At 36.7% G+C, this 26,961-nt stretch overlaps 1 protein-coding gene across 6 annotated transcripts in view; it reads right to left on the minus strand.

Moving 5' to 3' along the window:
- Positions 1–371: 371 nt before the first annotated feature.
- fgd4a (FYVE, RhoGEF and PH domain containing 4a) overlaps positions 372–26,961 on the minus strand; it is a 54,395-nt gene continuing 27,805 nt past the window's right edge. For 3 of the 6 annotated variants that reach the window (XM_081372842.1, XM_081372844.1, XM_081372843.1), the window contains exons 3-19: positions 18,343–18,483; positions 16,343–16,505; positions 12,053–12,452; positions 9,550–9,639; positions 9,225–9,370; positions 8,979–9,135; positions 7,469–7,607; positions 7,331–7,389; positions 6,184–6,330; positions 5,880–6,052; positions 5,765–5,795; positions 5,593–5,673; positions 4,967–5,101; positions 4,738–4,884; positions 4,589–4,639; positions 2,451–2,591; positions 378–2,361 (exon numbers count right to left, since the gene is read on the minus strand). In XM_081372842.1, the coding sequence (XP_081228968.1) occupies positions 2,110–2,361; positions 2,451–2,591; positions 4,589–4,639; positions 4,738–4,884; positions 4,967–5,101; positions 5,593–5,673; positions 5,765–5,795; positions 5,880–6,052; positions 6,184–6,330; positions 7,331–7,389; positions 7,469–7,607; positions 8,979–9,135; positions 9,225–9,370; positions 9,550–9,639; positions 12,053–12,452; positions 16,343–16,505; positions 18,343–18,483 (2,453 nt within the window). In that variant the 3' untranslated portion in view covers positions 378–2,109. Of the gene's footprint in view, positions 2,362–2,450; positions 2,592–4,588; positions 4,640–4,737; positions 4,885–4,966; positions 5,102–5,592; positions 5,674–5,764; positions 5,796–5,879; positions 6,053–6,183; positions 6,331–7,330; positions 7,390–7,468; positions 7,608–8,978; positions 9,136–9,224; positions 9,371–9,549; positions 9,640–12,052; positions 12,453–16,342; positions 16,506–18,342; positions 18,484–26,395; positions 26,503–26,961 lie in introns of those variants that run through there. The other 3 variants (XM_081372846.1, XM_081372847.1, XM_081372845.1) reach the window with 3 other exon arrangements.

Below are 26,961 nucleotides of genomic sequence, written 5' to 3' on the forward strand. Positions count from 1 at the left end.
TAATTGTAGTATTTAAAGAACATATACATGACGTGTCCTCCTGCTCCAGTCTGATTGTGCTTCCCACAGTAGAGGCATCATATACAGAACAAAAACTCATCTTCACACCCTTCCCTATTGGTCGGCTGACTGCCTACGAATAAAATGTATATTACAGAAACTTCTATACAGATTTGATTTACAACCAGTTATTTCACGTCAATACTACATCTATTGATTAGCGAGTTGAATCTGATAAATCGCACACTGTCCATCTCTGATAATTCAATGTCAATGTCTGTTGTTGATTGCTGAGCTACTGACATCAAAGCCATTATTCTGTTCATGTTTGATTCGATTGAGCTTTTCAATGAGGAAAAGTGAAACAGCTTATGGTGGGTGAAACATTATTCACATTGTCTTTGTTGTTCTTCAGGAACTAATCCAAGCGCCTGGCTTGATCGAGGTACAGACAGCAGGTTTATGAATCTTTCATGTCTGATGTGCTGAAACACTGCAAAGTAGAAGCTGGCGATGAAGCTCTTTTGATAACATCCCAGACAAGCTTAACAGGCATCCTTGTATGGTCCTGGACTAAGTTACGGCTAATGGTCAGGAATTGGTTGAGGTTGCAACGGTATGAGATTTTCACGGTATGATAACCATGAAACCATCTCTGAAAATATTACGGTTTCATGGTATTATAATTTGTTTCCTTATTTATTCATTTGAAAATATCGCAGCTACACAAAAAACTCCCAATTAATGCCTCATTTGGAACATTACTACAATATTAAAAGGGGAAAATAAACAACCGAGATCATACTGAATTCATTAGGCTAACTTCAAATTCGCCACAAACAAAACAGATTTTCTTACAAACATTTAAATTGCACATAAGGTAGTTTTCATACAAACTTGTCTTTATGACAATTATTCACACACACACACACACACACACACACACACACACATAAATTAACAGGTTAATTAAATGCTCCTCTTCGGAGATCTTTCGAGCTCCCTATCGAGCTAACGTTATCCATATTGGATATTACTTTCCTGAGGTAAATGTAATGTTTCCTGACATGTTCAAAAGCTGTTTTATTGACGTTTTTCCGTGGTTAAAACCCTGATTAGGCGATTAAATGACAGCAGATACATTTCAGTAAATTGTTTCGGATATTTCTAATACCTTCTGTTCTGATGTAACATTCGCGCTGTGGCTGATGATCGGTTCACGTTCACTGCGCGCTCATACGACATTAAAGAGGGCCGCTACGGTTTTATTGTTTGAATTTCGCGATAAAATTGACCGCATTTTAAACCTGAGACTTTGTTTCATATCAGAAGTAACAAAGTATACTTATTGGATGGGAGACGCGCTACAAATTTCGTGAAGCTTTATTCAGCCTCACAATTTTCTCGTCAGCATAGCTGTGTCGCGTGCGCAAATGAGATTCTCAGTGCGGTTACATTTCTCCGTCCATTAGTAAATAAAAGCGGTATGGTAAATGTCAAATTTAATACAGCTATATATCGTGAAACTAGTATACCGCTGCAACCCTAGAATCAGCAAAAATGTCAACACATGTTTTGGCAAAGTAACGATGGCCATAAAGAAGGAGTGTCTATTGCATTCAGAGCGTTCTGCAACTGAATGCAATTTATAGTCGCAGTAGATTGCAATCTTGACTTTTTGAAAAGCTCTCATGTCCTTTTACAATGGCATCCACAAATCTGGATTTTTGCCTCAATATACTACATATATGTAAATGTTCAATATTTTGTCCAATTGTTGTACAATATTTACATTCTACTTGAAACTGTAGTAAGGTGGAATAGCTCTTAGTTCCTCATGTACTCTTCACATGTGCTCCATTTGCATGAACTTCAAATCTGTCCAGTAAGGGTCAAGCTTATGTCCATGTCCTTTTAACCCCCATATCCTGAATGTGTTCAAATCCAAAAAGGAACTTTAGGACAACTGGACAAATGCTGTAGCTCAGACGGTCCAATAGTGATGGCGCAGCAAGTCTGTGCAACGCAAGCAGGAGCGTCAACACTCTTCTTACTAATTGCATCGCCACACCAGTAGAGAAGTCTTTAAGAAAAGTTTGCTCTCTTTGCTCAGACACCGTTAGAGCTTGGTTCTTGGGTGATTTCCGTAGAATGGCTTTCTTCAGGCGATTCTGGTTCCTCTCCCGTCACCGCCATACGGATCACTTTGAGCCAGCGCTGTTTCAGTTCCTCGCTTTCTGCGACAAAGCTGTGGACGGATTTAGACTGAGATAGTCTGAAGCTTGTGGGAGGGTCGGTGGGTCTCGGGCTGTCCTCCACTTGGTAGCCGAGCAGAGGAATTGTGGACTGGGCCTTGACATCCTGTGAGGACAGTGCATCTTTGTTTAGTAAAGGGAAGTTATGTACAGGAACAGAAATAGCACGGTTCATGAAGATACAAGCGCACTGACCTGAGGTGCTCCGTACAAGTAGAGAACTAAAGCTTCTTTCTGAGGAATGACACACCAGACTTTCTGCCAGGGCTTGTTCTTCTCACAGTACTGTAGGAAGCCACACATGATACTGCTTCCTGAGAACTGAGCAGCTTCAATCTGTGAGGGACAAGAAGAGAAGTTTAGCACTGTATGTGTTTCATCACTCCCGTATGAGATCAATGAATTTAACAAAGCCTGCATGGTTTTATACACAATTATGTATTTAAAAATAAATAAATAAATAAATATTTTATATATATATAATATATATATATATATATTATTATTTTTTTTTTTTTATATATATATATATATATATATATATATATATATATATATATATATATATATATATATATATTAGGGCTGTCAAAAGATTAATCGCATCCAAAATAAAAGTTTGTGTTTACATAATATATGTATTTTGTATATATAAATACACACACATGCATGTATATATTTAAGAAATATTTGCATAAATATACTGTATATATTCATATATAATTTATATTATATATAAATTACACATTTTTCTTAAATATATACAAGCATGTGTGTGTATTTATATATACAAATTTAATTATACACAGTACACACACATATATTATTTAAACACAAACTTTTATTTTGGATGCGATTAATCGCGATTAATCTTTTGACAGCCCTAATATATATATATATATCACTTTTTTTGTGAGTTTCTGTAATTCATTTACAATTTCAATATTCAGATACAAATTAAAGGGAGTCGTATTCACTTCAACATCAAAATCAAAAAGTAATGTATATAATTAATATATACATATATATTCAGTGCCCATGTGACCCTTTAAGGATGAAGTATGAGCATTGTTTATGACAAATAACAATGACAAATAAAAAATAAAATCAAACTAAACATCAAAATATCTGGGCGCATAACAGTACTTAAAGGGTTAGTTCACCCAAAAATGAAAATTATGTCATTAATGACTCACCCTCATGTCGTTCCAAGTCTGTAAGACCTCCGTTCATCTTCGGAACACAGTTTAAGATATTTTAGATTTTGTTCGAGAGCTTTCTGTTCCTCCATTGAAAGTCACACGTGTTGTACGTCACACGTAGGCTCACTATTGGCCGACGCTGGTCATGTGTGACGCGTGTGACGTACAACACAGACGCGCTACGCTGAAACACTACGCGAACTCACTCGAGGCCCAGAGAGAAGGAAATGAATAGTGGAATAAAGTCGTTATTTTTGTTTACTTTTTGCGCACAAAAAGTATTCTCGTCGCTTGATAAACTTAAGATTGAGCCACTGATGTCACATGGACTACTTTGATGATGTCTGTATTGCCTTTCTGGACGTGAACAGTATGCCGTCCATTGACTTTCAATGGAGGAACAGAAAGCTCTCGAACAAAATCTTAAATATCTTAAACTGTGTTCCGAAGATGAACGGAGGTCTTACGGGCTTGGAACGATGAGGGTGAGTCATTAATGACATAATTTTCATTTTTGGGTGAACTAACCCTTTAAAGGTGGGAAATGGGTTTAATTGTCATGACAATACAGCTTTATTTACTTTACGAAGTAAATGCAAAATACAATTTATTACTTTTTATTGTGATCTTGAGGTGAAATAATCATGTTCTTGACAGGATTTGAGAAATTCACAGAAAGCAAGCAAAACAAAAAGAAAGCCAAAGAAAAGTGTAAGTTTCAGTTTTACAGCATTTAAGATAAGAGTCAGTTTGCTCCCATGATGCACAAAGTGATAATTTAGAAAAGGGAACAAGCAAAACCACTACTTCACAAATGTGTTTAAAAATGATTAGCTAAATCAGCTTTGCTCCCTCTTTTCTAAAGCGTCACCAAACCAGAACGTTAAAACATCACTATACCAGTGGCAACACTTTATAATAAGTCCAATAATAATGTTAACATTATTGCATTACATGATGCTAAACAGATCATTAGTTCATGTAAATTAGTTAGAAATGAAACTTGGACTTGTAAATTCATGAGTATATGAAGATATACAGTACATCAGCTGCTGATCTGTTAAGCATTACTGAATGTTAATGATGGATTACTGCTGCAGGTTATTATAAAGTGTTCCCAACCGATCTTACCGCTGCCGAATCCACCACAACAGTTCGTGCACGTCGTTTTTTCTTCCGTAACTGTATATATAAAGGTTATATGAAGTCTTTTTTTTCCTGACAGTACAGTGTGTGGTAATTGATACATTCTAGAATGTGGCTCTGACCCCAGGACTCACCTCTAGAATTCCCTTCTTCTTGCCCTCCCTCTCCTCACTCTCTGTATGGCCTGTCAGGATGCAGTAACAGTCTTTGCACACCTTGTTCATCTTATTCCCATCATATTCCAGAGGGGCTTTGTAGTCTGAGCACTTCGAGCAGACCACCTGAATGAAATCGGTATTTCAGCACATGTAATACACTTCAAAACTGTAAAAACACTAAATGTTTTTAGTTGCTGCCGCTTACGTATCCACAGGCCCGACAGTGATGTCTCCTGCGTGTGAGAGCGTAAAAGGCCTCTTTGCACTTCATGCACATGGTCACCTCGTTGTCTCGGATCCAGCGAGGGGCTCTTTTTCCCAGCTCCGATATCTTAAGTTCCTACATAGAAAAATAGACATAAAATGTATAAACAATTTAAGCACATGGTCTAAAGCGCATGGCACAAGATCACTGTCTGAATCCACTTTTGCTAGTTTAACAATGGGAAAAATGGTCGGCGCTCCCGGTGCATGGTCTAAAAGGGTTGTCCCTATTCTCTTATTGAGTAATGGGTGTGTTTTGGGCATCTCATCTCCCATTCCCTTTAAAAGCCATGGCGGATTCATGGTTTAAATGGCGGAATTTGCAAACAGAAAGACTGAACGAAATTATTATTTTAATTACAAATATTCAGTTATTTAAATTATTGTTCAAATGTGTAATTTAATCATTATTTTAAATACTATCAATATAAAAAAAACAGCCAATACATGGCAAAACCCTTTCTGTTATGTCAATGTATAAATATTCCCTTACAATAACAGAGAGCATTCGGAATCTTGTGTTATGTAGTCCAGGAGAATTTTACACTTCTGAGAATAAATACTGACCGATGTTTCCTCCACATCTTTGCATGCTGACTTAAAGGTCTCATTTTTCTGGAGGGAGATGTGTATCGTTTCCTGGAATGCCTAAATCACAGAGGAAGTCAATTTTGAAAATGGACTTCTAATGACAATGTAATATTCATCAAGTATAAAAAAGTGAATATTAAATTCTTACCTTTATCCAGCTTTTTTTATCCTGTTCAGAGCTGTAATGAGGCAACAACACCATTAAAAACTAAATAATATTCTGTATGCATTATAAATGCAAGCACAGATGGTACGGTCTGTACCTGGCCTGCAGCTCCAGTGTACGTTCCTTTCCGGAAACCTGAAAGGTGTGAGGATAATCCTCATTGAACGTCTCCATCACCTTCATACCTTCAATGCCAATACGTGTGCGCACTGTAAACTTCTGTCCCACCAAGCTGAACTTGGGAACGCAGTACAGAAGCATGTTGTTGAACTGTAGGAAAGAGAAGATATTTAAGCAAATGAATTGCTAAATGCTAATTAAAACTGTTTTATTTAAAGCTAAATATTCATAGTAACTGATCAATGACTGAAATAGCATGGACAATAATTAGCTGTCCTCACCAGGAAGAGATATCTGTCCATGGCTGAAGTATTTCTGGCTGCCAGTTTCAGAATATGACCCTCCTTTATTAACTCATTCGAGGGGTTCACGATGTCCTCTTCTTCTCCCAACATCTCATAAATTTCTAACAATTTCTTAAGGTTTTCCTAAGAGATAAAGAGAAAGACCAAAAACAGAAACATTAATGAAGTGGTCTTCCTTTTCAATTTCAAGAGATAAGCAAATTTTTATTTTTACATGAGCATTGGCTGCATTAATTTTAAAAATACAGCTTTTTAGCCTGATTTGAAGTTTCAAAACATTTAGGAGAATTTATAAAAAAAAAAAAAAAAAAAAAAAAAAAAAAAAAAATTATATATATATATATATATATATATATATATATATATATATATATATATACTGTATATATATATATATATATATATATATATATATATATATATATATATATATATATATTGGAGATGTTATAGAAATTCTATATAAAACAATAGTGGATTTAACATCAAAATTGAACGTCTAATGTTAAAATGTATGTTTTAAATGTAACCTTTTCCCTTAAAATACTTTGGTCGGTTTAAGAATAATTTATGCAATTTTATATTATTAATTTAAAATAATTAAAAGAGCAGTTTTATGTCTATATGTCTGTCAACTGGTCAAGACTGATATGGGATTTAAATAATTAATTAGTCACAAGTAAAGAAATACTTTTTACTTTTTAAAAAGAGAGTAATTAGTGTAGTAATATAATTACACTGCTCAAAATGTAATCAGAATCTAGTAATTAATTACTTTTTTAGTGTTTTTGTGTGTGTTTGGGAACACAATCGTCCAAGACAGTTCTGAGGTAATTATACTGAACCACTTTGACAACAGACTTTGGCTAAGGCATTTCAGAATTTCATTTTCATCATAGTTTATGCGCAAGTTTTCTTATTGGATAAAAAAGTTGTATCCGCCTCAATTGAGCGCATACGTTTTTTATGCAAATTTTTTTAATCAATGCGCATTCTTGCTGTTTCCATCCAACGTTTTTTTTTATGCAATATCCCAAACTGCACATAAAAATGGGTGGATGTAAGAATAGCTAATGAGACATAATCTAGAGATTCAGTTGTACAGCAGAGGAAAAACACTCACTGATTTCTTAATGGCAGTGTTGGAATGCGTGGCAGCCATGGAAATAATCTCTAAAGACTCTGCAAAGACAAAGATTTCATATTTAAGAAAGGTCACGTTTAACGACGGTCTTAGAAACCTGTTCACTCCTGAACTTACTTTCAGCATCCCGCCGGTCTATGTGATCCTGTGGAAGTTTCTTCAGATAGTCTTTGAGCAGCATCTCGTATCGTGGCACTCTCTGAACAGGCTCCAACATGTGATTCTGCAGCGTCAGACTGCCACACACTTCTTGAGACTAAACACACAAACATGCACACATGAATCCACAAACAATAAAGAAGGCAAAAAGGTATATCGGATATACAGATATATCGAGACAGAGTAAAGACAACGGCCAGGGCTGCGTTTCTCAAAAGTATCGTAAGCCTAAGTAGATCGTACAGAACCAATGGCACCAATGGTCTCTATGATCAACTTAGCTCACAATGTTTTTGAGAAGCACAGTCCTGGGCAATTAATCCAGCCACAATTTAGAGGCTTCATAAATTGTGGGTAGTTCTAGACTAAATGTTTTCCTAGGGCAATTTTCCTGGTTGCATTCACACCGCCAGTAGGAGCTCTGACGTAAGCTGGCCGTCAGTGACGTCATTTAAGCATGGCATTCAACAACTCCATAGCATAAAGGTTGAGAAGTGTCTGGACTTCGGCGTCAGTCCATCTATCGCTGTTTTCAATGTTTGTGGAGTCAGTTCATTAAGTAAACGTAGACTGGAACTTTTTTTAAAAGCCGTTTAAACACACAGTGTTTCGTATGGCATGCGTTCGGCTAATCAACCTACACTTATGTCACTGGTAGTTCCTATTGTGCTGGGTTAGAGCCCTACTCTGAAGTAGGAGCTAATTCCTATAAACTAAAATCGTTCCCAGTTCCTGTGGTGCGAAAAGCAGGTACTTCCACCAATAGTTATAGGAACTATGAAAACATTCTTCTGCTGTAAAAGGCCCTTTTGTCTATTTTTTAATTATTGGAGGTAGTTCTCTTTTATATCAGGTATAAAATCTACCAACATCCTGACCTTATCAAGAAATATTAACATTTTTTTGCGTGTTTTCAAAAAATTGTGAAATTTATTTTGCTATATATTTTGTACAATAAATTAACTTAAAGGAGAAGTTCACTTTTAAAATGAAAATTATGTCATCATATACTCACCCTCATGTTGTTTCAAACCTGTATGAATTTCTTTCTTCTGCTGAACAGAAAGGAAGATATTTAGAAGAATGTCAGTAACCAGACAGTTTTTGGGTCCCATTGACTTCCATAGTATATTCTTTTCCTACTATGGAAGTCAATGGGACCCAAAAACTGCCTGGTTACTGACATTCTTCTAAATATCTTCCTTTCTGTTCAGCAGAAGAAAGAAATTCATACAGGTTTGAAACATCATGAGGGTGATTATATGATGACAGAATTTTCATTTTAAAAGTGAACTTCTCCTTTAATTTCAACTTTTAATTACACTGAATAACACTGAATTTCTCATTTAATATTAAATTGTATTATATGATTTAATTCTATTGGCATTCAAGTAGTCATCCAGCTCTCTGGTTATTAAAAAAAAAAAAAAAAAAAAAAAACATGTTTAATACATGCATCAGTGATCACCTGGATCTCCAGAATGATAGCTTTAAATGGAGGTGATCGCTCTGTCCATTGCTTCACCAGATCCATGGCATGGTCAAAGTTCCTCACATACTCAGCGTACATCTTCAGGAAGGGAGTGAGCTTCTGTAGGATGTCCCCAATGCGAGGTGTTGACGTCCTGGTAGAAAAGTCTCCGAGCATTAAGACCATACTTCTTCCAATTAAACCAAAACTAATGTCCACAAAGTGAGAGTGTGAATGCCTTACCATTCTCCCATGCGTTTTTCCAGGGCAGGCAGAAGGAACTGGCTGTGGAAGGCATTAATGGAAGAGATGTTGGAAAAGATTTTCATCACCACATCCACGGGGAATGTGTCTTTTCTTGCCTCTTCTATCAGCTTGGCATAAAACACCTGCACAGCAGGGCCAGAGTTAGATGATGTATGATCTGTGTGCTTACTACTAGCTTTAAAATGTTCAGATTGCCATATTGGAAAACAATGCACCTGGTTTCCCTCTTACAAGAGTTCAGTCAACCAAAAAAAATATATGCATTGCATGCCCTCATGAAAGAAACTAAATGAGCACTTACCTTATCTAATAAGTTAAGTCGTGTAACATAGGCCTTCTCTGTCTGCAGAAGTTCATTCGCTATCTTGTAGAGCTTCTGCTCATTGGTTTCCTAAACAAAAGAGGTTCGATATATTAACTATATTGTATCAGATGCAAATGAAAATCAGTTATCATCTCTTTATACTTTCATGATGCGATTCATGCAAATGTTGGTGTTAAAGATCTGAGGGTGAATGTCCCAAATATAATCAAATTTAACAAAAAAAAAGAAAAAGAAAAAAATATAATTATAACTATATTATAACTATGTTTGAATAGTGAAATTCTTTCATGACATTTAAGCAATTTTTCCCCAATTGCCATTATTGTAATGTGTCCAGATACTTTACTTTTGAGTTTGTTATACTTATGAGAATCTAGTGTGAATCACCATTTAGAATAATAATAACTTTAATAATCATATATTTTCTTAATAAAAAAGAAAAAAATGGACATAATTAATAGCAGTACAACAAATACTAGTATTATTTATATACTAATGAAAATAATGTCATAATTTAAAAAAATATATTAGTCTTTTAGCAAAATATAAATTATCATTTGAGGTTAGAACATGACCTTTATTCACCATCAAATGTTTTTTTTTTTACACAAGTTTGATTTCAAACTTTTACAACTCTACTTGAAGCACTATAAATTATTCAGATTGTCTAAAGTTCTGAGCTTTAAGCTCATTTGAACTTAAATTATACAAGAGATTTTTGTTGGATTTTGCTGAGAGGGAACTAACACTGCAGAAATCCTTTGTTGTGTCACCCAGCTCAGCACAGCAGCTCACATGGCTGAAGGGAAACAGAACTCTGAACATAAAGGTCAAGGGCAAAGCCAATTCAGAAGTTGACTCCCACTCCACCTACATTCCTCACCTCACCATAACATTTCTTCCCCTCTTTCTCGCTATCACACCCATACACGATGAACGTCCACTGGCATACGCACACTGTACACATTGAGGTCTGTTAAAGGAACTTCCTGATGCACACTGACCATAAAGAGTTCTAGTATCTGACTGTCAGCACTCTGAAGACACATAGCCTATCTTTTCTTATCAGAATCTACAACCTCAGCTCACATAAATAACCATTGAACTGTTTCGGACACCCTGCACCACTTAGCCGATGAAAGAAACCAACTAACTTCCAATATATCCAGCTTTTGGCACAATTGACTGAAGAATATTGTTGAAACGTACCTCAGAGGACAGGAAATGAAAGGATGGATAAGAGGAAACAAGTAAAGCCAATGAAAGAGGTTCTGGCATGGACAGAAGATGGAAGGTCTGTGTTCTAGAAGCTTCACAGATGTTCACATTCACAGAAAAACTTTACATTTTATGAAAGAACATTTTATTTTATTTTATTTTATTGATAAAATGCATAAAACAATAAAACAATCTAATTCTTTTTTTAAATTACTATTAAAATAATATATAAAATAATAACTACAAAATTACAAGTATGTGAATTTTATAGTGACCAAAAATATTAATAATAATAAAAAAATAAACACATACTAAACGCAATTAATTAATATCAAAATAATGAAACTATGAAATAATACAAATGGAAGTGAATCCATCCATCCAGATGATGGATGGATGGATGGATGGACGGACGGATGGATATTTAATTATTATTATTATTATTATTATTATTATTATTATATATTTAATTATTATATATATATATATATATATATATATATATATATATATATATATATATATATATATATATAAAATGATAATAATAATAATAAATATATATATAATAATAATAATAATAATTATTATTATAAATATATATATATATATATATATATATATATATATATATATATATAATATTATTATTATCATTATCATTTTATATATATCTCATCATCATCAATATCTATATATCTCATTATTAATATATATATATATATATATATATATATATATATATATATAATGATGATAATAATAATAATAATATTATATATATATATCATCAATCTCTCTCTCTCTCTATATATATATATACACAGATAACAAGATATATAAAGATTATATATATATATATACAGTTGCTATATAGCAAACAATTTTAATGAAATACATATATTTATTGATTTTCATTAAAATTGGTCATATATAGCAACTGTATTTAAAAGCAAAAAAAAAAAAAAAAAACCTGAACGCATTAATCCATCTGCAATGTTTTCTTTAGAGGAAATGAAGGCCTGGTCTGTAAGGCAACAGGTCAAAAACCGAGACTCATGTAAACGTCAGCATGTAAATCTAGCGGATGAGACAGCACATTGCACATAGCCGGGCCTGAGGTGTCAAATAACTTTCAGTGTGAGAGTCAATACCGACTCCATAACCACACTCACACACACTGACAATATCTGAGATGATCTTTGCAGTATTATGACAAAGTATGCCTCACCAATCCCCTCAGATAACAAAAATCTCTTACCTTCTGCTCAGGGATGCTGTTCATCACCACGTCCTGCTGCTCAGGTGCTTTCCTCTCCGGCTCTTCGGCCTGGTCAATGCGAGCATGAGGCAGATCTACACAGTCCTCGTCCATTACTGCCCTCTCAGCCGTATTGGCGGCATCTCCATTCAGCAGTGCCTGCGTTTCTATCCTCACGACCGGAACTGTGTCGTGCGTAACTCCATCCATGTCCCGCTCTCTGTTCATTTGTGTTAGAACCCCATTGGGGGGTTTGAGAGCATGACGTGGGCTGTTCGCACCGGAGCTGGAGTCTGTGGGCTGCTCCGTCTGTCTCTGGTAGTTCTTATGAGGCGGGCTGGAGTTAGGAGATCTGCTGACCTGCTTCAGTGGAGCGCCCTCCCTCCGACTGTCTGTGTGACTGTGTGTTTGAGAGAGAGAGAGTAAGGAAGGTCACCTTATTTAAAGTCAGAGGACTCGTCTGTACCCAACAACAAACTTTTACGACGAACAGTGCGAACGGAAAGATGCAGAGAAAAATGTGTTGTGCATGTAAGTGTGATCTTAAATATTAAGTGTTGAACAAACTTCCTCTGTCTGCGTGTGTGTTGCAGGGGACGTCGTGTGAATGTGTGAGTCATGGGAGTAGTGGAGGAAAAGAGGATAGGAGGAGGATGGGAGGAACAGGGAGGGTGAGGAGAGGTATAGAACTCGGCTGCAGAGCGTCCCGTGAGACGCGGCTGCCCTACTTCAGAATACATGCCAACATGCAAGCGAGCGCACACACACACATATTCACACACTCAAGAGAGTGAGATGGTCTTTCTCTTTTGAACAAAATGCTTTCAGGAACAGTGGAAGCAAACTATTAAATATGTAAGAGATCAAATGCAGTGCATCCAGAGAGACTAGTCACGCTTTTATCATCCTGAAGAGGTTTTTTTTGTGGTAATGACCAGCTGACTGTATATGATCCCACATGGCTACTTAATAAATAAATAAAATGGACCTGAAATATTGATTCAAGCTGAAATTATTTTACTACGTGATAAGAAACATGAGAAGATCTGCTCCATCAAATGGAGTCACTTTGACCAGAGAAATGTTTCATGCACTTAATGAAAAGGGAAAGTCTCAGCTTTCTATTCATGTAATTATTTAGTTTTGACTTCTTGACTCCGCTTCAAAATATGAGATATTCAAATATTTTACATATATATACAAAACATATTACAATATATAATATATTATAATCAAGACAATTGGTGTACACCACATTAAAAAGTGTCAACAGCATTTATTGTTTAATTTCAGAAGTAAAGAAACAAGTAAAAAATTACCATAGAGAAAGCTGAGACTTTGTTTCTTCAAAAACAACAACAACAACATCTTAGCATCGCATCTCCACTAATGCCGAGTCGAAATGATCATGTCAAATCTAGCGATAGACCGATCATTAAGTATCCCAGAGAGCGGCATAATACGAATACTTTACTTCAATAATGAATAATAAACAATAGGGATGCACAATATAGAAATTGTGACAATAACAATAGTACATATTTTTGTTGTGGACAATAACTGATATAATTTGCTTCTAATAACATCCTAATCAGACCAATTCTGATATAAAGATATGATCATTTTGGACGATATGGTCACTGATATATTGTGCATCCCTAATAATAATAATCAGAACTCCACATAAGTAAACCGTAAAAACGTGATACATTCATAACTTCATGTAAGCAAGAATAAACCGAACAAAATGAAAGCCACAACATAAGGCTTTGCGGTACATGCACACACACAAGCGCACACACACAAGCACACACACACAGATATCCTGCACCTCCAGCTGTTTCCCTGTCTATGGCCCACCTGCCCTCTAGATCAGATAGCGTTTCCTGTGAGATAGAGAACAGAGATGTGGATCTGAGTGCACCACAGTTAACACTCCAGATTACAGACGGCTATTAATATACCGCTGAGCTCTGGACCGCTGAGACAGATTAATATATGCCATCTAATATATTGTTCAGTGTTTCGCTCAAAACGCTTCAGACCTGTGGATTGCTAACACAATCTAAGTCTTATTAATCTGGTACGATAAAATGTAATTACATCCTAGGCAAAAATTTTGCTATCACACAAGTAGGACAGTATGGATTTCATTGTTTTTTCCCATGAGGTTGTAAACCAACCCCATGCAGTTGTCTGGGGTCATGGCTCTTTGTTTAGCATTCATACAGTAAGTATGTGTCGGACCAGGCCAAACAGCTGCAGAAATTTTAGACCCTGGTTTACTCCATCAACCCTTGCTCCCTCACTTTGCTTCAGAGCTTACAGGATGAATTCCTGCACAGATTCTGACCCACACACAAAACAATGCACTAGAAAGGCAGGCAAAACAGGATAAGGGCTCGCAGGGAATTATTTGTGCGGAACTGGGGTTAATGGTCAGTCCATTTTGTTACGGTGGCCATTTGGTTTCATATGAGCAAACTCAGTGACCTGACACCAATGCTAAGCTACAGACTTATAGCAGATGACTGTAGTGAATATTACAGCAGTAAAGCAGATGCATCATGGTTAAGGGCCATTAGTGCTTAAACCCACATAACAATAGTAAAAACAGTAATCAAGAGGCTTATACATTTCATAAAACAGCAGCGAAAGCAATATGATAGAAGACACCAATGTTTATTAAATAATGTATTAATAATAAATCAGAATAAACAATTCTTCTGCCAATAATACAGTTAAATAAATAAGCCTAAATGTAGGCTGTTTATGCAACGTACAGATCAAAGATCATTCTATGAATAGTGCAACTTGAACTTGGTATTAAAATTCAACTTGGTATTATAGAATTCAAATCAAATGCGTCTGTAAATATACAATAAAAAAAACTTCCTGACTAACTAAATATATTTGGTACAATGGGACCATGAGTGTCCTTGGAAATTAGATGTTCATAGTTGTTTTGCTATAGAAAATTTACACACAGTTGTCCCTAATGTGATTTTGGAAACTGTTGTATGCTTTTTAAACATATGACGCAACATAACTACTACAAGGATGTGAGTTTATGTGTTTAGACATGAATTAGTGTTCAACATATGTTTAAATAATTCAAGGATTTCAAAATTCATGTTTGAGTGACAGTGTAAATAATGTTCAGAGGTGTAAAGAGTTCCTGAAAACCATATTTGAGTAAAAATACAGATACTTTACAGTTAAAATTACTCCATTACAAGTTACACGTCACCAATTCCAATAAGACTTGAGTAAAAGTCTAACCCTCAGTTTCACAAGCCTTGTTTGAGCTGTCTTAACCGAAATCCACTTGTACTGGCATAAAACATGTCATTGCAATAGTTTTGTCTCAAGATGATTTTTTTCTAAGGCATGTTTATAAAAGCTACTTAAATGTCCTAACTGATCAAAATCCTAATCCTGGCTTAATCTAAGGCCTGTGTGTGAAACCAGTATCTGATTTTAACAGTACTTGAGTATTTTACTAGTACTAAACGTGGGCTCAAACATGCACTAGTCCTCAACAACTAAGAGACACGCTATACACCACTATTAATGTTGTAGATTAACATGTGAAGTCTCTTCAGCCACAGACCATAAACTCTTAAAAACCTATTAGAAATTCCAAAGGGAGAGGTTGGCCTACAAATGAATGAACAGCTCTATTGGCAGTAAAATATAATTTAGAGTAAGACATGAGCCATTCAAAAGTATCAATCTTTGCACACTGAAGTACGCAGCTTTAAGCACTTTCAATGTAGTTGTACCAGAAAAAAAGATGGCTAGGCATAAATTGATAAATTAATCTTACCTCTCGTGTTGAAGTTATCAAACACAAAAGTAAATGTCTCATACAAAACCAGTTCTTTCCACAATGCTTAAGAAACACAGAATTGTACACTGAACGTTAAAGTTACAACTAACTTCTGCTTTTTTATCTTCTTGTGTAAGGTCAAAGAAGAAGATACATGTGTGTTGATATATTTTTGATTTTCCTGAACTGTTTTTACAACCTTTGTGAGACATTTGTTCTTTCAGAAAAAAATAAAAATAGATCTTACTGACCCAAACTTTTGAATGGTAGTGTACCCATGAACTCAAACTATAGGGCAGAATCTATATGTCAAACACTGATCATCAGCCAGACGCGTTTATCCAAAGCGACTTACAGTGTTTTCAAGGTAAACTTCAGGAAAACCAAACAAGATCAATTAACTTATTTGTGAGAATGTCAGTAAAAGAGAAAAGAGAAGTAGAAAATGATCCGTTTACCTGTTCACCTCAAAGCGACTGATGAGGTTGGACACCCGGCCCTTCCCTACTCCTCCTTCTACTCCTCCCCCCTCCATGCTGGGTATGATGAGTAACGTTCCAGCAGCCAGAGGAAAGGAGACTTCCGTCAAAGGACTCTGAAGGTGTGCTGGCTTAGGAGGAACTGCAGAAAATCACAAAGAGAACAGAGATTATTTTTACAAGCTATAGCAAACAGCATGGAAGGTGAAAAGAGATTGAGATTGGAATAGTCTTCCAAGCCTTGTTCGGGAAGCAGACACACTCTGTCAGTTTAAATTTAGACTAAAGACACATCTCTTAAACCTGGCATACACAACACATTACCAATTTCAATTTTTCCAAATCAGTTAAATGATTGTTAGGCTGACTAAATTAGGTCAACCGGAACCAGGAACACTTCCTATAACACCCGATGTACTCGTTACATCGTAAGAAGAATGGCATCTAAGCTAATATTAGTCTGTCTGTCTCATCCTTATCCTGAGGTTACCGTAGTCAGACGGATCCGGGCCATATCCAGATCAGAAGGTGGACCTGCACCTAGATATGACCAAAACGCAGCCCCTGAATGTCAGCAGAGACCTTGTCTACTAGACAATCCCCTGTGAAGGCCTCGTCGACCTGACAGCCATCGGCACAGATCCTCAGCAGAGACCACAAAAACCAGACAGGTCCTCCGCACAGACCCTATTGCCAGCTTTCGGCTCCATGCCTGCATGATGAATTGATCTTCAAGTAAAAGGAACTGAATGAATATTTGAATCCTACAGATCCTGATCTGAATTCTGACTTGTGATGCCACCTGAATCATAATGACACCATGTTCGTTCATTGGCTAGAGGAGAACTGGCCCCCCGACTGAGCCTGGTTTCTCCCAAGGTTTGTTTTCTCCATTCTGTCACCTGATGAAGTTTGGGTTCCTTGCCACTGTCGCCTCTGGCTTGCTTAGTTGGGGGTCACTTAATATTCAACAATATTATTGATCTGACTGTACTGACGCTGTTGTATGAGAACTGAACTGAGCTGGACGATGACAATATTTTTGGCAGAACTACTTTATAGATGAAATGAATATTTCTATGAAATATTTTCTCATATTGAACCCCTCAGTGAAGAAGTTTTAAGGAAGCACTTGGTTTAATGTTATTAAACTGGAAGCTGTAATCACCACAAGGTGGCAGTGCAGCTTTAGTGTGTTGCGATGGAACCTGATAATTCTCAGCAAGGTGAGATCAAGTGCATCTGGAAGCAGGCTTCTGTCTCTACCTGTGGTGAGCAAATCACAGCTAATCTCAGTCAATCTTATGGGCTGGAGATACTGCAGAGCTCAAGGCTCCATCCAGATATAAATAGTGGGTGCCCACTCAATTCACACATCTCTAATTAAGTGAGTGTGGTCTTTGAGGTTTAAGTCAGTGGACTTTTTGCCTTTAATTTTACATGGGAATATAGAGGAACGATACAATTTCTGATCTATGAAGGAGGAATTCTGTTCCGGCCCAGTGTCGATCTTTGAAACATTTTGAAACCAACAATCGTATATGCAGTCAATGTTCTGAACACTTTTCAGTAAACATGAAGAGTAAAGACATTATTACAGTCTAGGATTGTCTATTTTTTTTTTTTTAAACCAAAGGAACTTCACAAATGTTTAACTGTGACGCAAATCACTAGGAAATCATTCACACTTTTCAAACACACTCTGCTTAGTAATCAAGCTGGGGTTCAAGGACACTCTGAGAATGCTTTACTCGTTTCAGCAGTGTTATTTCAGCATTAATCAGTAGCCATGCTGATTTGAATTCCGTTAGTGGTAACATTTAGTGTTCAGAGACTGTTGTAAAGGGGAAGACGTGTTTGTGTGTAGTGGTTTAGCATGTACTTCTGGTAAATTTGTATGGATATGCATGAGTAGTTATCAACACTGTGGAACTGAGTAAGGATTTATGCGTGTATGCATATTGTGCGCAACTCTCTACCTTGTGGTTTGGGATGCAGTGGTGGCCGTTTGTCTGAAACTCTTCCATTTACTCCAGTTTGGCTCTTGTTGCTGAATCTGCATCCACGATTCAACTTTTCATTTGGACGACCTTGCTCATCAGGACTGCTGCTGCCAACAGCTGCAAGAGACAAAAGAAGGATGGAAATAAATGGAATGGTAGCCATTTCAAAAGCAGTTTATTTGATATACTGTAAAAGCCATACTGTATGCAGACTTCAATTGAATAATATGAACACGCAAATAGGCTTCTGGCTTCTGTGCAGAAGTGAAATGCAAGAGGTCTGTTTTTTGTGCTCCTGATCTCAGTCAGGGCTGGAATAAAAGTGGCCTTGAAACTAAAAGTGACTTCAACTTGAAACAAAAAGCTAAAAATAACCACAAGTTCCTCTGCGTCAATTGCAGAACAAGCAAAGTTGTTCAGATTGTTTGGATGATCAATATTCAACCTATGAGGAAGCTTTTTTGTTCACCTCAACCAAGAAATGTTTCCTGAAAAATGTTTCCTGAAGCTTTAGCAAACAAGGCACGCACATATCTGTAGACAATGACAGATGGCCTAGAAAAGCTCAGATCTAAAAATGACATGGGTCATTATGTTGCACATGAGGAATTCAGTTCTGTTTTAAATATGGAAAAATAACTGCATGTAAATTATCTTAGTTCTATGGATGGTTGTTTCCGCGACGGAATAGAAAACATGTAAAATAACTTTTTTTCTCATGTGGTTCTCACATTGTACGAGCAAAACTTCAATCATTCCAAAACATCAGTACATTTTTGTAATGTATATGTATAATGTAAGTATATGCACTCTTTATTCCATTACTTTTGTGATAAGTGATCCAGTTACTCATTATATTTTGCATGGCACCTAACTTTTTCTGCAGCAGTTTATTTCTGCTACAGAAGATGTGATATCGCCATCTATGGGGCATAGAGTGTACTATATATTGTGCGTTTTGCCCTTACCCAAACTTGTCAACAAGGCTACTTTACGCAAATGTGATGCATTAGCAGGTAGTTGCTGAATCGCAGGTGTTTCATTTGAGATGAAAACATGACTGAAACAAGTGATGACGAAGGAGGAGTTATCAGCAGAACTGACATCTGACAGGAGTTATCACATCCTGATGTCACATGTCTTTACGGGATGTGTGTGAACGCACTCACAGATTCCAGAAAATCACTGGCAGAGTGAACGAACCAAAATCAAATGATCCCGGGACACATTATCCGTGTATTTTCCGGAATCTCTGTGTGAAAGGGGCTTTAGTTGTTGAGGACTAGTGCATGTTTGAGTCTACATTCAGCACAAGTAAAATACTTAAAGGGATACTTCACCTCTGGGAAGATGAATGTGTATTTAAAATAGGTCATTTAAGTAGAAGAAATGTGAAGAAATTTTTGAATTTGGAGCTTTCTAGACTGAGAAAAGCCAGAAAATGTATTTTTGGCTTATGTGGATGAAAGACAACAACTCCCAGAATGCACTTGTTCGCTGCCTTAGGAGGCCACGCCTACCGGTAAGAGTGCGCAGTTGTAAACAACAAAGATAGCCTACGTGATGAGTTTGCGAGGGATTTAGAGATCGTCCAAAATGTCCGAGATTAGGCTTTTGCGTTCTACAGTCGCCATTCATCATGTTTACTGTGGCGAGCAGGACGAGGCTGATGGCCGCGGGAGAACAGCGCGAGGCCGGTGGCGTCATTACTGAGACGCGCCGGGTCTCGCATCTCTCACGGAGGAGCGGGAATTTTTCTTAGCATTGGTAAAACGATCATCATATGATCACTTGTTTAGCGTTCATGTAAACACTACATTCAAATTCACCAATCGGAATGAATTCAGTTAGATTGAAAGGTGTGCATGTAAACAATGAATGGCGACCGCAGAAAGCAAAAGCTGAATCCCGGACATTTTGAACGATCTCGCCCGCCGGACAAGTCCGGGAAAAGGAGGATGGTTACTTACTCAGCTTTCTCCTACTATTCAGCTTTCTCCACAGAACAAGAGCCTGCTAGCTTAGCTTCCAAAGAAAGACGGCTGATACTGTGTACATTCTGTGAGTGAGATCCCACCCTGTATGGGCGGGTTGAACACATGCGGAACAGCCCCTACTACTGGCTGTAGTCTTTAGCCTCTGGCCAGAAAATCCTCCGATGACGCAAAATGACGATTTTTGCGTCATCGGAGGATTTTTTCCAGACAAAAAATACATAAATCTCTTGTCTGAGGGAGATATGAGGGTGGAAAGCATGGTAATTCGAAAATACTACAGGTTTTCTACTAATACAAAGCTTAATGCTAAATCCTGAAGTAACCCTTTAAGAGTATCTGACTTTAACAGTACTCAAGACCTTTACTCAAGTCATATTGGAATTGGTGACTTGTAACTTGTATAGCTTGTGAAAGTATTTTTTTGCTGTATGGCATCTGTACTTTTACTCAAGTATGGTTTTCAGGTCATTTTTACACTGATAAAATGTTAGGAGGGACTTGGATTTATCCTTTAGAAAATGACTTGATCTTAAAATGGTCTCTGGCAGGTTTTTTGGGGAAGCGGTTTAAAAATAAGAGGACCTGGTGATATCATCCAAAAAGTTATTTCAGAAGCTGAGCAAGTTGTTACTTTTTAATAAAATACATTGATGTTAAGAAATGAAGTTAACGTGACTTGTCCTCCGTAATGTACTTTCATGTGAAGCAGAAAATACTTTCACATACTGCAACTGCAGCTGCATAGATGGCATTTATGGGAGAGTTCATGTAAGATTTTGCTGATTTAAATGTGAATTTGGCAAGCAGTTTTTTAAACTTCAGTATTTCCCCATTTAAGTACTGTAGGTTAGACTGGGTAAACCCAGCCTGATCTGCCGGCGATTTGATTTCGCCCTGCAGCTCAGGCTGGAAACCTGTACATTTATCTCTGCTGCTTCATTTACAAATTTGCGGGAACCAATCACAAACTGGCTTATCCACCTGGCGCGCTATTGGTGGGTTTAATCCAATCCAATTCCAGAGCCGTTACGGCTCTGTCCAATTCCTTTTAACCTCTTGACGATGCTCAATGGCTTCTTTTTAGCAAACAACTCGCTCGAGTGGGTGTAAATACCACTAACTTTCATGTTTTTTTGCATAACCTGCAAAAATAGCTTGATTCCATTGCTGCTTCTGCAAACCGCTGATCAACACGTTTGGTTACACATTTCCTGCCTGGAGTTTTTGTGTCACTCTGTAAATGACGTCACCTGGATCGTTGGTCTGATTGGTTGAAGGACTATCCAATTGCGTACAGAGTCATTTGAACTATGCCCGTTGATCACACCTCTTGTGCAGCAGAAAATACATAGCAGACTCCTTAGACCAATGTTCAATCTTAAAAGATTGAGCTTGGTCTGGTGATAGCCAGACTAACTGTAGGTAGGAGTTGGTATTGCATGGCTGAAGGCATTGCAAATATGGCCACAGAGTAAACTGACTTTGCTTTTCTATAAGAAATAAAAAAGCAATTGCATAAAATTTGCAGACAAAATAATAATGCCATTGCAACGTTGACATTATTAGTGCACAATGGAAGCTAGTTTCCGCCACAGAATAAAAATTAAAAAAGGTAACTGCGACTTTTTATCTCACAATTCTGACTTTTTTCTCACAATTGCGAGTTTACATCTCGCAATTCTGACTTTTTATCTCAGAATTGCGTGATATAAAGTCACAATTGTGTGTTATGAAGTCAGAATTGTGTGATATAAAGTCACAATTCCTTATAATTGGAGTGTTAATTGTGTGTTATAAAGTCCAATTATAAGGAATTGTGACTTTATAATCACACAATTCTGACTTCATAACACACAATTGCCACTTTATATCACGCAATTCTGAGATATTGTTATAGTGTGGGCTTCCCTATTCTCATAGAATCAGTATAGTAAAACTATTATTGTTAAAGCTACATCATCCTTGGGGAATGAATGGGGCTTTAGATTAAAAGAGTGCACATAGTTAACCCCTCCAAAATTCCTCAAAAAATGACTTGTAGACTCATAGTCAGAACAGCAAAAAGATTCATTTTGAGTCCATAACCATAAAATACACATGCACACACAACATTAACAGTTATATTGAAAGTCTAGCCCTCTTTTTTGACATCTTAGAAATCCTCATTTGGATGCAATAAACAGTAAATCCAAGTGTGTTGCTTTGTAAACCAGCTTGTCAAAGGCACGCATGCAAATGAAGAGCCCATGTCCTGTTAAATTAAAGCATGGGGATGTTAATGCATTAGTGAGCACAAAGATAGTCTTTCTATGGCTTTCTCAGCCCCTTTCTTCACTTAGGCCAATCTAAACATCTTAGGCCAATAGGCTGCATGGGACTGTCCGTGTCTGACAATGAATGATGCTGTTGTGCTGGCAGTAAATATATGGTGGTGGTGATGGTGTAAGAACAGCTTCATGTGTGATTGGTCCATTCATCTCAGTTTTGGCTCAGTTTGTGGCTAGGATTGAAACAAGCTTTCTTTTAAAGGAGAACTCCGGTCAATTTTAACATTGAGCTCATTTTTTTGTACATTTGGAGTGCTGTCAATACAGAGAACAACGACAAAAATCGGTCGATGTGATGTAAAAAATGATGTTATTTAAGCCAGCGCAAATACCTTTGTTTACATCCTGTTTTTCGGTTGAAGTCCAAAGTAGTCGATTGCCGAGTTCACGCGCGTGATCATAGGTACTAAACCTATGCGCGTGAACTCGGCAATCGACTACTTTGGACTTCACCGAAAACAGGATGTAAACAAAGGTATTTGCGCTGGCTTAAATAACATCATTTTTATACATTTCTTTCACATCTACTGCAGTCAGATCCACTCGTGTTCACTCAGAAGGAATCACTCACATTTTCTGTGCACTTGTAATGACACATCAAGGATGTTAAGAGGCTAAAAGCAGGTTTAGTACTTGCCCTATTGAAATCAACAGGGTGCAAATTTTAAAAATAGAATAACTCTGTGTAGGCAACACCGATTTTTGTCGTTGTTCTCTGTATTGACAGCACTCCAAATGTACAAAAAATGAGCTCAATGTTAAAATTGACCGGAGTTCTCCTTTAAGGCTGGGGAGAAAGCCTCTAAATGCCTGTATTTTAGTAGCTACATTTACTTTACATGGACGTTTTTTTTTGTTTCAACCGGAATGAAATCATTCTGATTGATAAATCCAAACAGTGTTTACATGAATTCTAAATTAAGTAACCGGGCTGATGTGTGCGTTTATGTCACAAAGCTTTAAAACAGACTTTCTTTTGACATGCGCTCACTGCACGAATATACCAAGTTTCCATTGTTGGTGCATACTAACCATCATCCTGTCATCGCTCGTTTTCTTTATTCGGGTCCAAATAAGGAGATGATGAGCACACAAAGATTTGTGTCGTGCTGTTATAGTTATCAAATGCCCCTTCCCGCGCCCAAAACAAGCTGTCTGCAGATGAGAGTCTAAAGCAAAGACTGTCCCGCACCACTTCAGGATATTTCAATTGGATTTGACCAATTCATACTGAATGACATGGTTACATGTGACTTTAACAATTTGTTGTTTTTTACTCTGCTACTAGTCAGATATTCCGATTACAAACGAATTATCAGGGTCCATGTAAACGCAGCTACTGATATCAGAATTTATTTCGATATCAGAGTCTAAAAATATATATATTTTTAATATATCCCCAGTGAGTTTGTCCGTATTTATTTATTGCCTGTTTACTCAATGACACAAAGTCTTATGCAAACATCTAGAAAACTTGCAACCATCCACAACACTAGCACTGTGACAGTGAGTTGTGCATAGGCAAGCTCCACCCATGCTTCCGTAAAATTTGGATTTGAATTAATATATAAAATATAAATTAATAAAAAATATTGTATTAATATACAAATGTTAATTTTTGTTAATAATTAAAGTACTACATTAAAATACTACAGAAAAGACAACAATAGTACTTTCCTACTAAGTATAAAAAAACTTGAAGAAACAGGCAAAAATCGTTAATATATAAGATTAAAGAGCCTGTTGTGCTTTCACACATTCGTTCTTAACACATTTCTCATTCTTTTTCTATTTAAAGGTCATGTGTGATCAGGGCCAGTTGTCAAAATGAAGAAGTTGCAACACTGCCGGAAAAGTTCTAATGCTACATGTGAAAAACATTGTAAAATTAATAGTTTGAACACTCACAGGTTTAGAAGATGCATTCTAACATAAATAAGAATGCTGTCAAACGGTATGAGCCAAAGTCCTGAAAAAGCCGACAACACACGGCTTAGTTGTAAACCTGTCACACAGGACTCAAAATGAAAATTGACACTGTGGAAAGAAATATCATCAAACTGGATAGATGCAAAGATGAAGAGCTTCTCTTCATCTGAACAGGTTCATTTTTAGACCTATTACTAGAAGAGTTAAAGATTTTCTTACTAAAATCAGACCAAACTCTGAAACTCTCGCTCTATCCGTTATATAGTTATGCGTGTCGTTATTTTACACAAGACAAATTACCATGGTTTTAACCTTTTTCGTCAAAGGTGCTTAAAGGCCATTTCCGGCAATTAGTATCATAGTTTTAACAGCATTTTGGTGCTGATGTCTGATGGTAAGATGGAAAGTGGTTGGAGAGGAGGTAGATTTACCAGAAAAGGCAGCTTGGCAATTTTGCTGGAATTAACTACTTGAGCTTGTTTGTATAAGCATACCTGCCTAACAAAACATCTAAAGCATCCTCAGGTGAACAATGCAGCTAACCTCAGGGCATGGCCTGGATCAGTCTATCTAACTGGCCTCTGAGTTACCATAGCAACCTCTTCCCATAATCCCCTGTCTGGGAAAAGCGATGAAATAGAAACTGTGCACATCACAACAGAGAAATCAACGGCACGTATATCTGTTAGAAATGTCTCGCTGGGTTTTACAGCTGTAATGATAGAAGAGTGAGCCAGGTCGATGTCAAACCACGTGTGGCCTAGTGAATGTAAACTAATAATTGCAGCTAAAATGTGAGCATGGGAAAAAGTTCAAATGTTCCGCATTCCCAGAGTCGAAAACACAGATTTGTGCCAACTTTGGCATTCCTAGCTAAGTATAGAAAGGAAAAAGAAGTCTGTGGTCTGACCTGACATACTGTATACAGAGAGCTCAGTTAAAGATAATGGCTTCATTATCAGAACAACATCTGATACAGTAGCAACAGTTTGTTCCAGTAAAGGATTAATGTCTGACCTTTGGTCACTAAACTCATTTCATTTTTGCACATTGAAGTTTGACACATAACATCCACTTTTAACTAGTTATGGTTACAAAAAGCAACATAATTATCAACCTTACTTTGAATAGTAAAATTTCTAGGTTCTGTACTATCAATAAAAACCTTGTGGGAAAGTACCAACACAGAACAGCTCATTTAGTTCGCAAAACGAAGTGGGAACTGACCATAAGGAGCAGGAATAGCAAGCAAAAGTGTTTCAGAGCTTGTCCTGCAATACAGGAACATGAAGAGGCAATAAAAACTTGAAGGAAGTTAGAAATGCATGTATGTAAAATGCATTTCCTTTACCATGCAATAGTGCTAGATGAAAAATGCAAACTAACAAGACTGAAAAATGTGAACTACTTAAACTTGTTCTTACATGTAGGAAAACAAACCCACGAAAAAGTCAGAAATAAAGCAGACAGCTGACCAAATGTCTGAGGAAGACATAATTCTGCAGGAAAAAAATAAATGAAGTAGATTCATATTTAAAATATTCATGTAAATAACAGAACAATTACAAAATAAAATAAGATCAAAATGAATGCAATCTAACAATGTCACACTCACAAAGAATAAAACAAAAACTAATGCGTGTCAAAATACACAAAAGCTTTTTCAGCGTCCTCCGCTAATATACTGTTGCCAAGTTGAATTATACTGTCAACCAATGAAAACACAGGACTAGCAGGGGTAAGGTTGTGATCAGTGTTAAACCCGAGTAATCTCACCTTCTGTCTGTTAAAATTAGTCCAAATAATCCCAGGACAATGAGTAAAATATAAGAGCCGTTTTCTTCATTCAAGCCATCCGGTTCTCTATAAACCACAGACTGACTGAAACTCTGCCACAAAGACACGAGGAAACGGCCCCTCCCTCTACACACACACACACACTGCACGCTCAAACGCAACTGGCCACTTGCTTTCAAACACCGTCATAACCAAAGGTCTCATGTCTTTTGTGCTGGAAATCTTTGTATTCTCACATTAGTTCACTCAACAATAAATTATAGTATAATATATATATATATATATATTTATTTATTGTTTCATTGAAAAGTCATTCTTCAAAATTTCTCCTTTTGTGTTCTGGAGAAGAAAGAATGCACAGGTGTGGAATTTAATTAATGATGACTATGTTTTTATTCTTCCGTGAATTAACCCTTTAAAACCTTCAGAGCACAGTCCAGTGTGAGTATTGTTGCATTTTTGAATGGAGTGAGACTCAGGAGTTTGACTGTGAGCAAGACAAGACAAGTGATGAAATTATTTGATTGTACAGTAGATTAAATGAG

This window comes from Scardinius erythrophthalmus, assembly GCF_964197995.2.
Source record: "Scardinius erythrophthalmus genome assembly, chromosome: 8".
Taxonomy (NCBI): Eukaryota; Metazoa; Chordata; class Actinopteri; order Cypriniformes; family Leuciscidae; genus Scardinius; species Scardinius erythrophthalmus.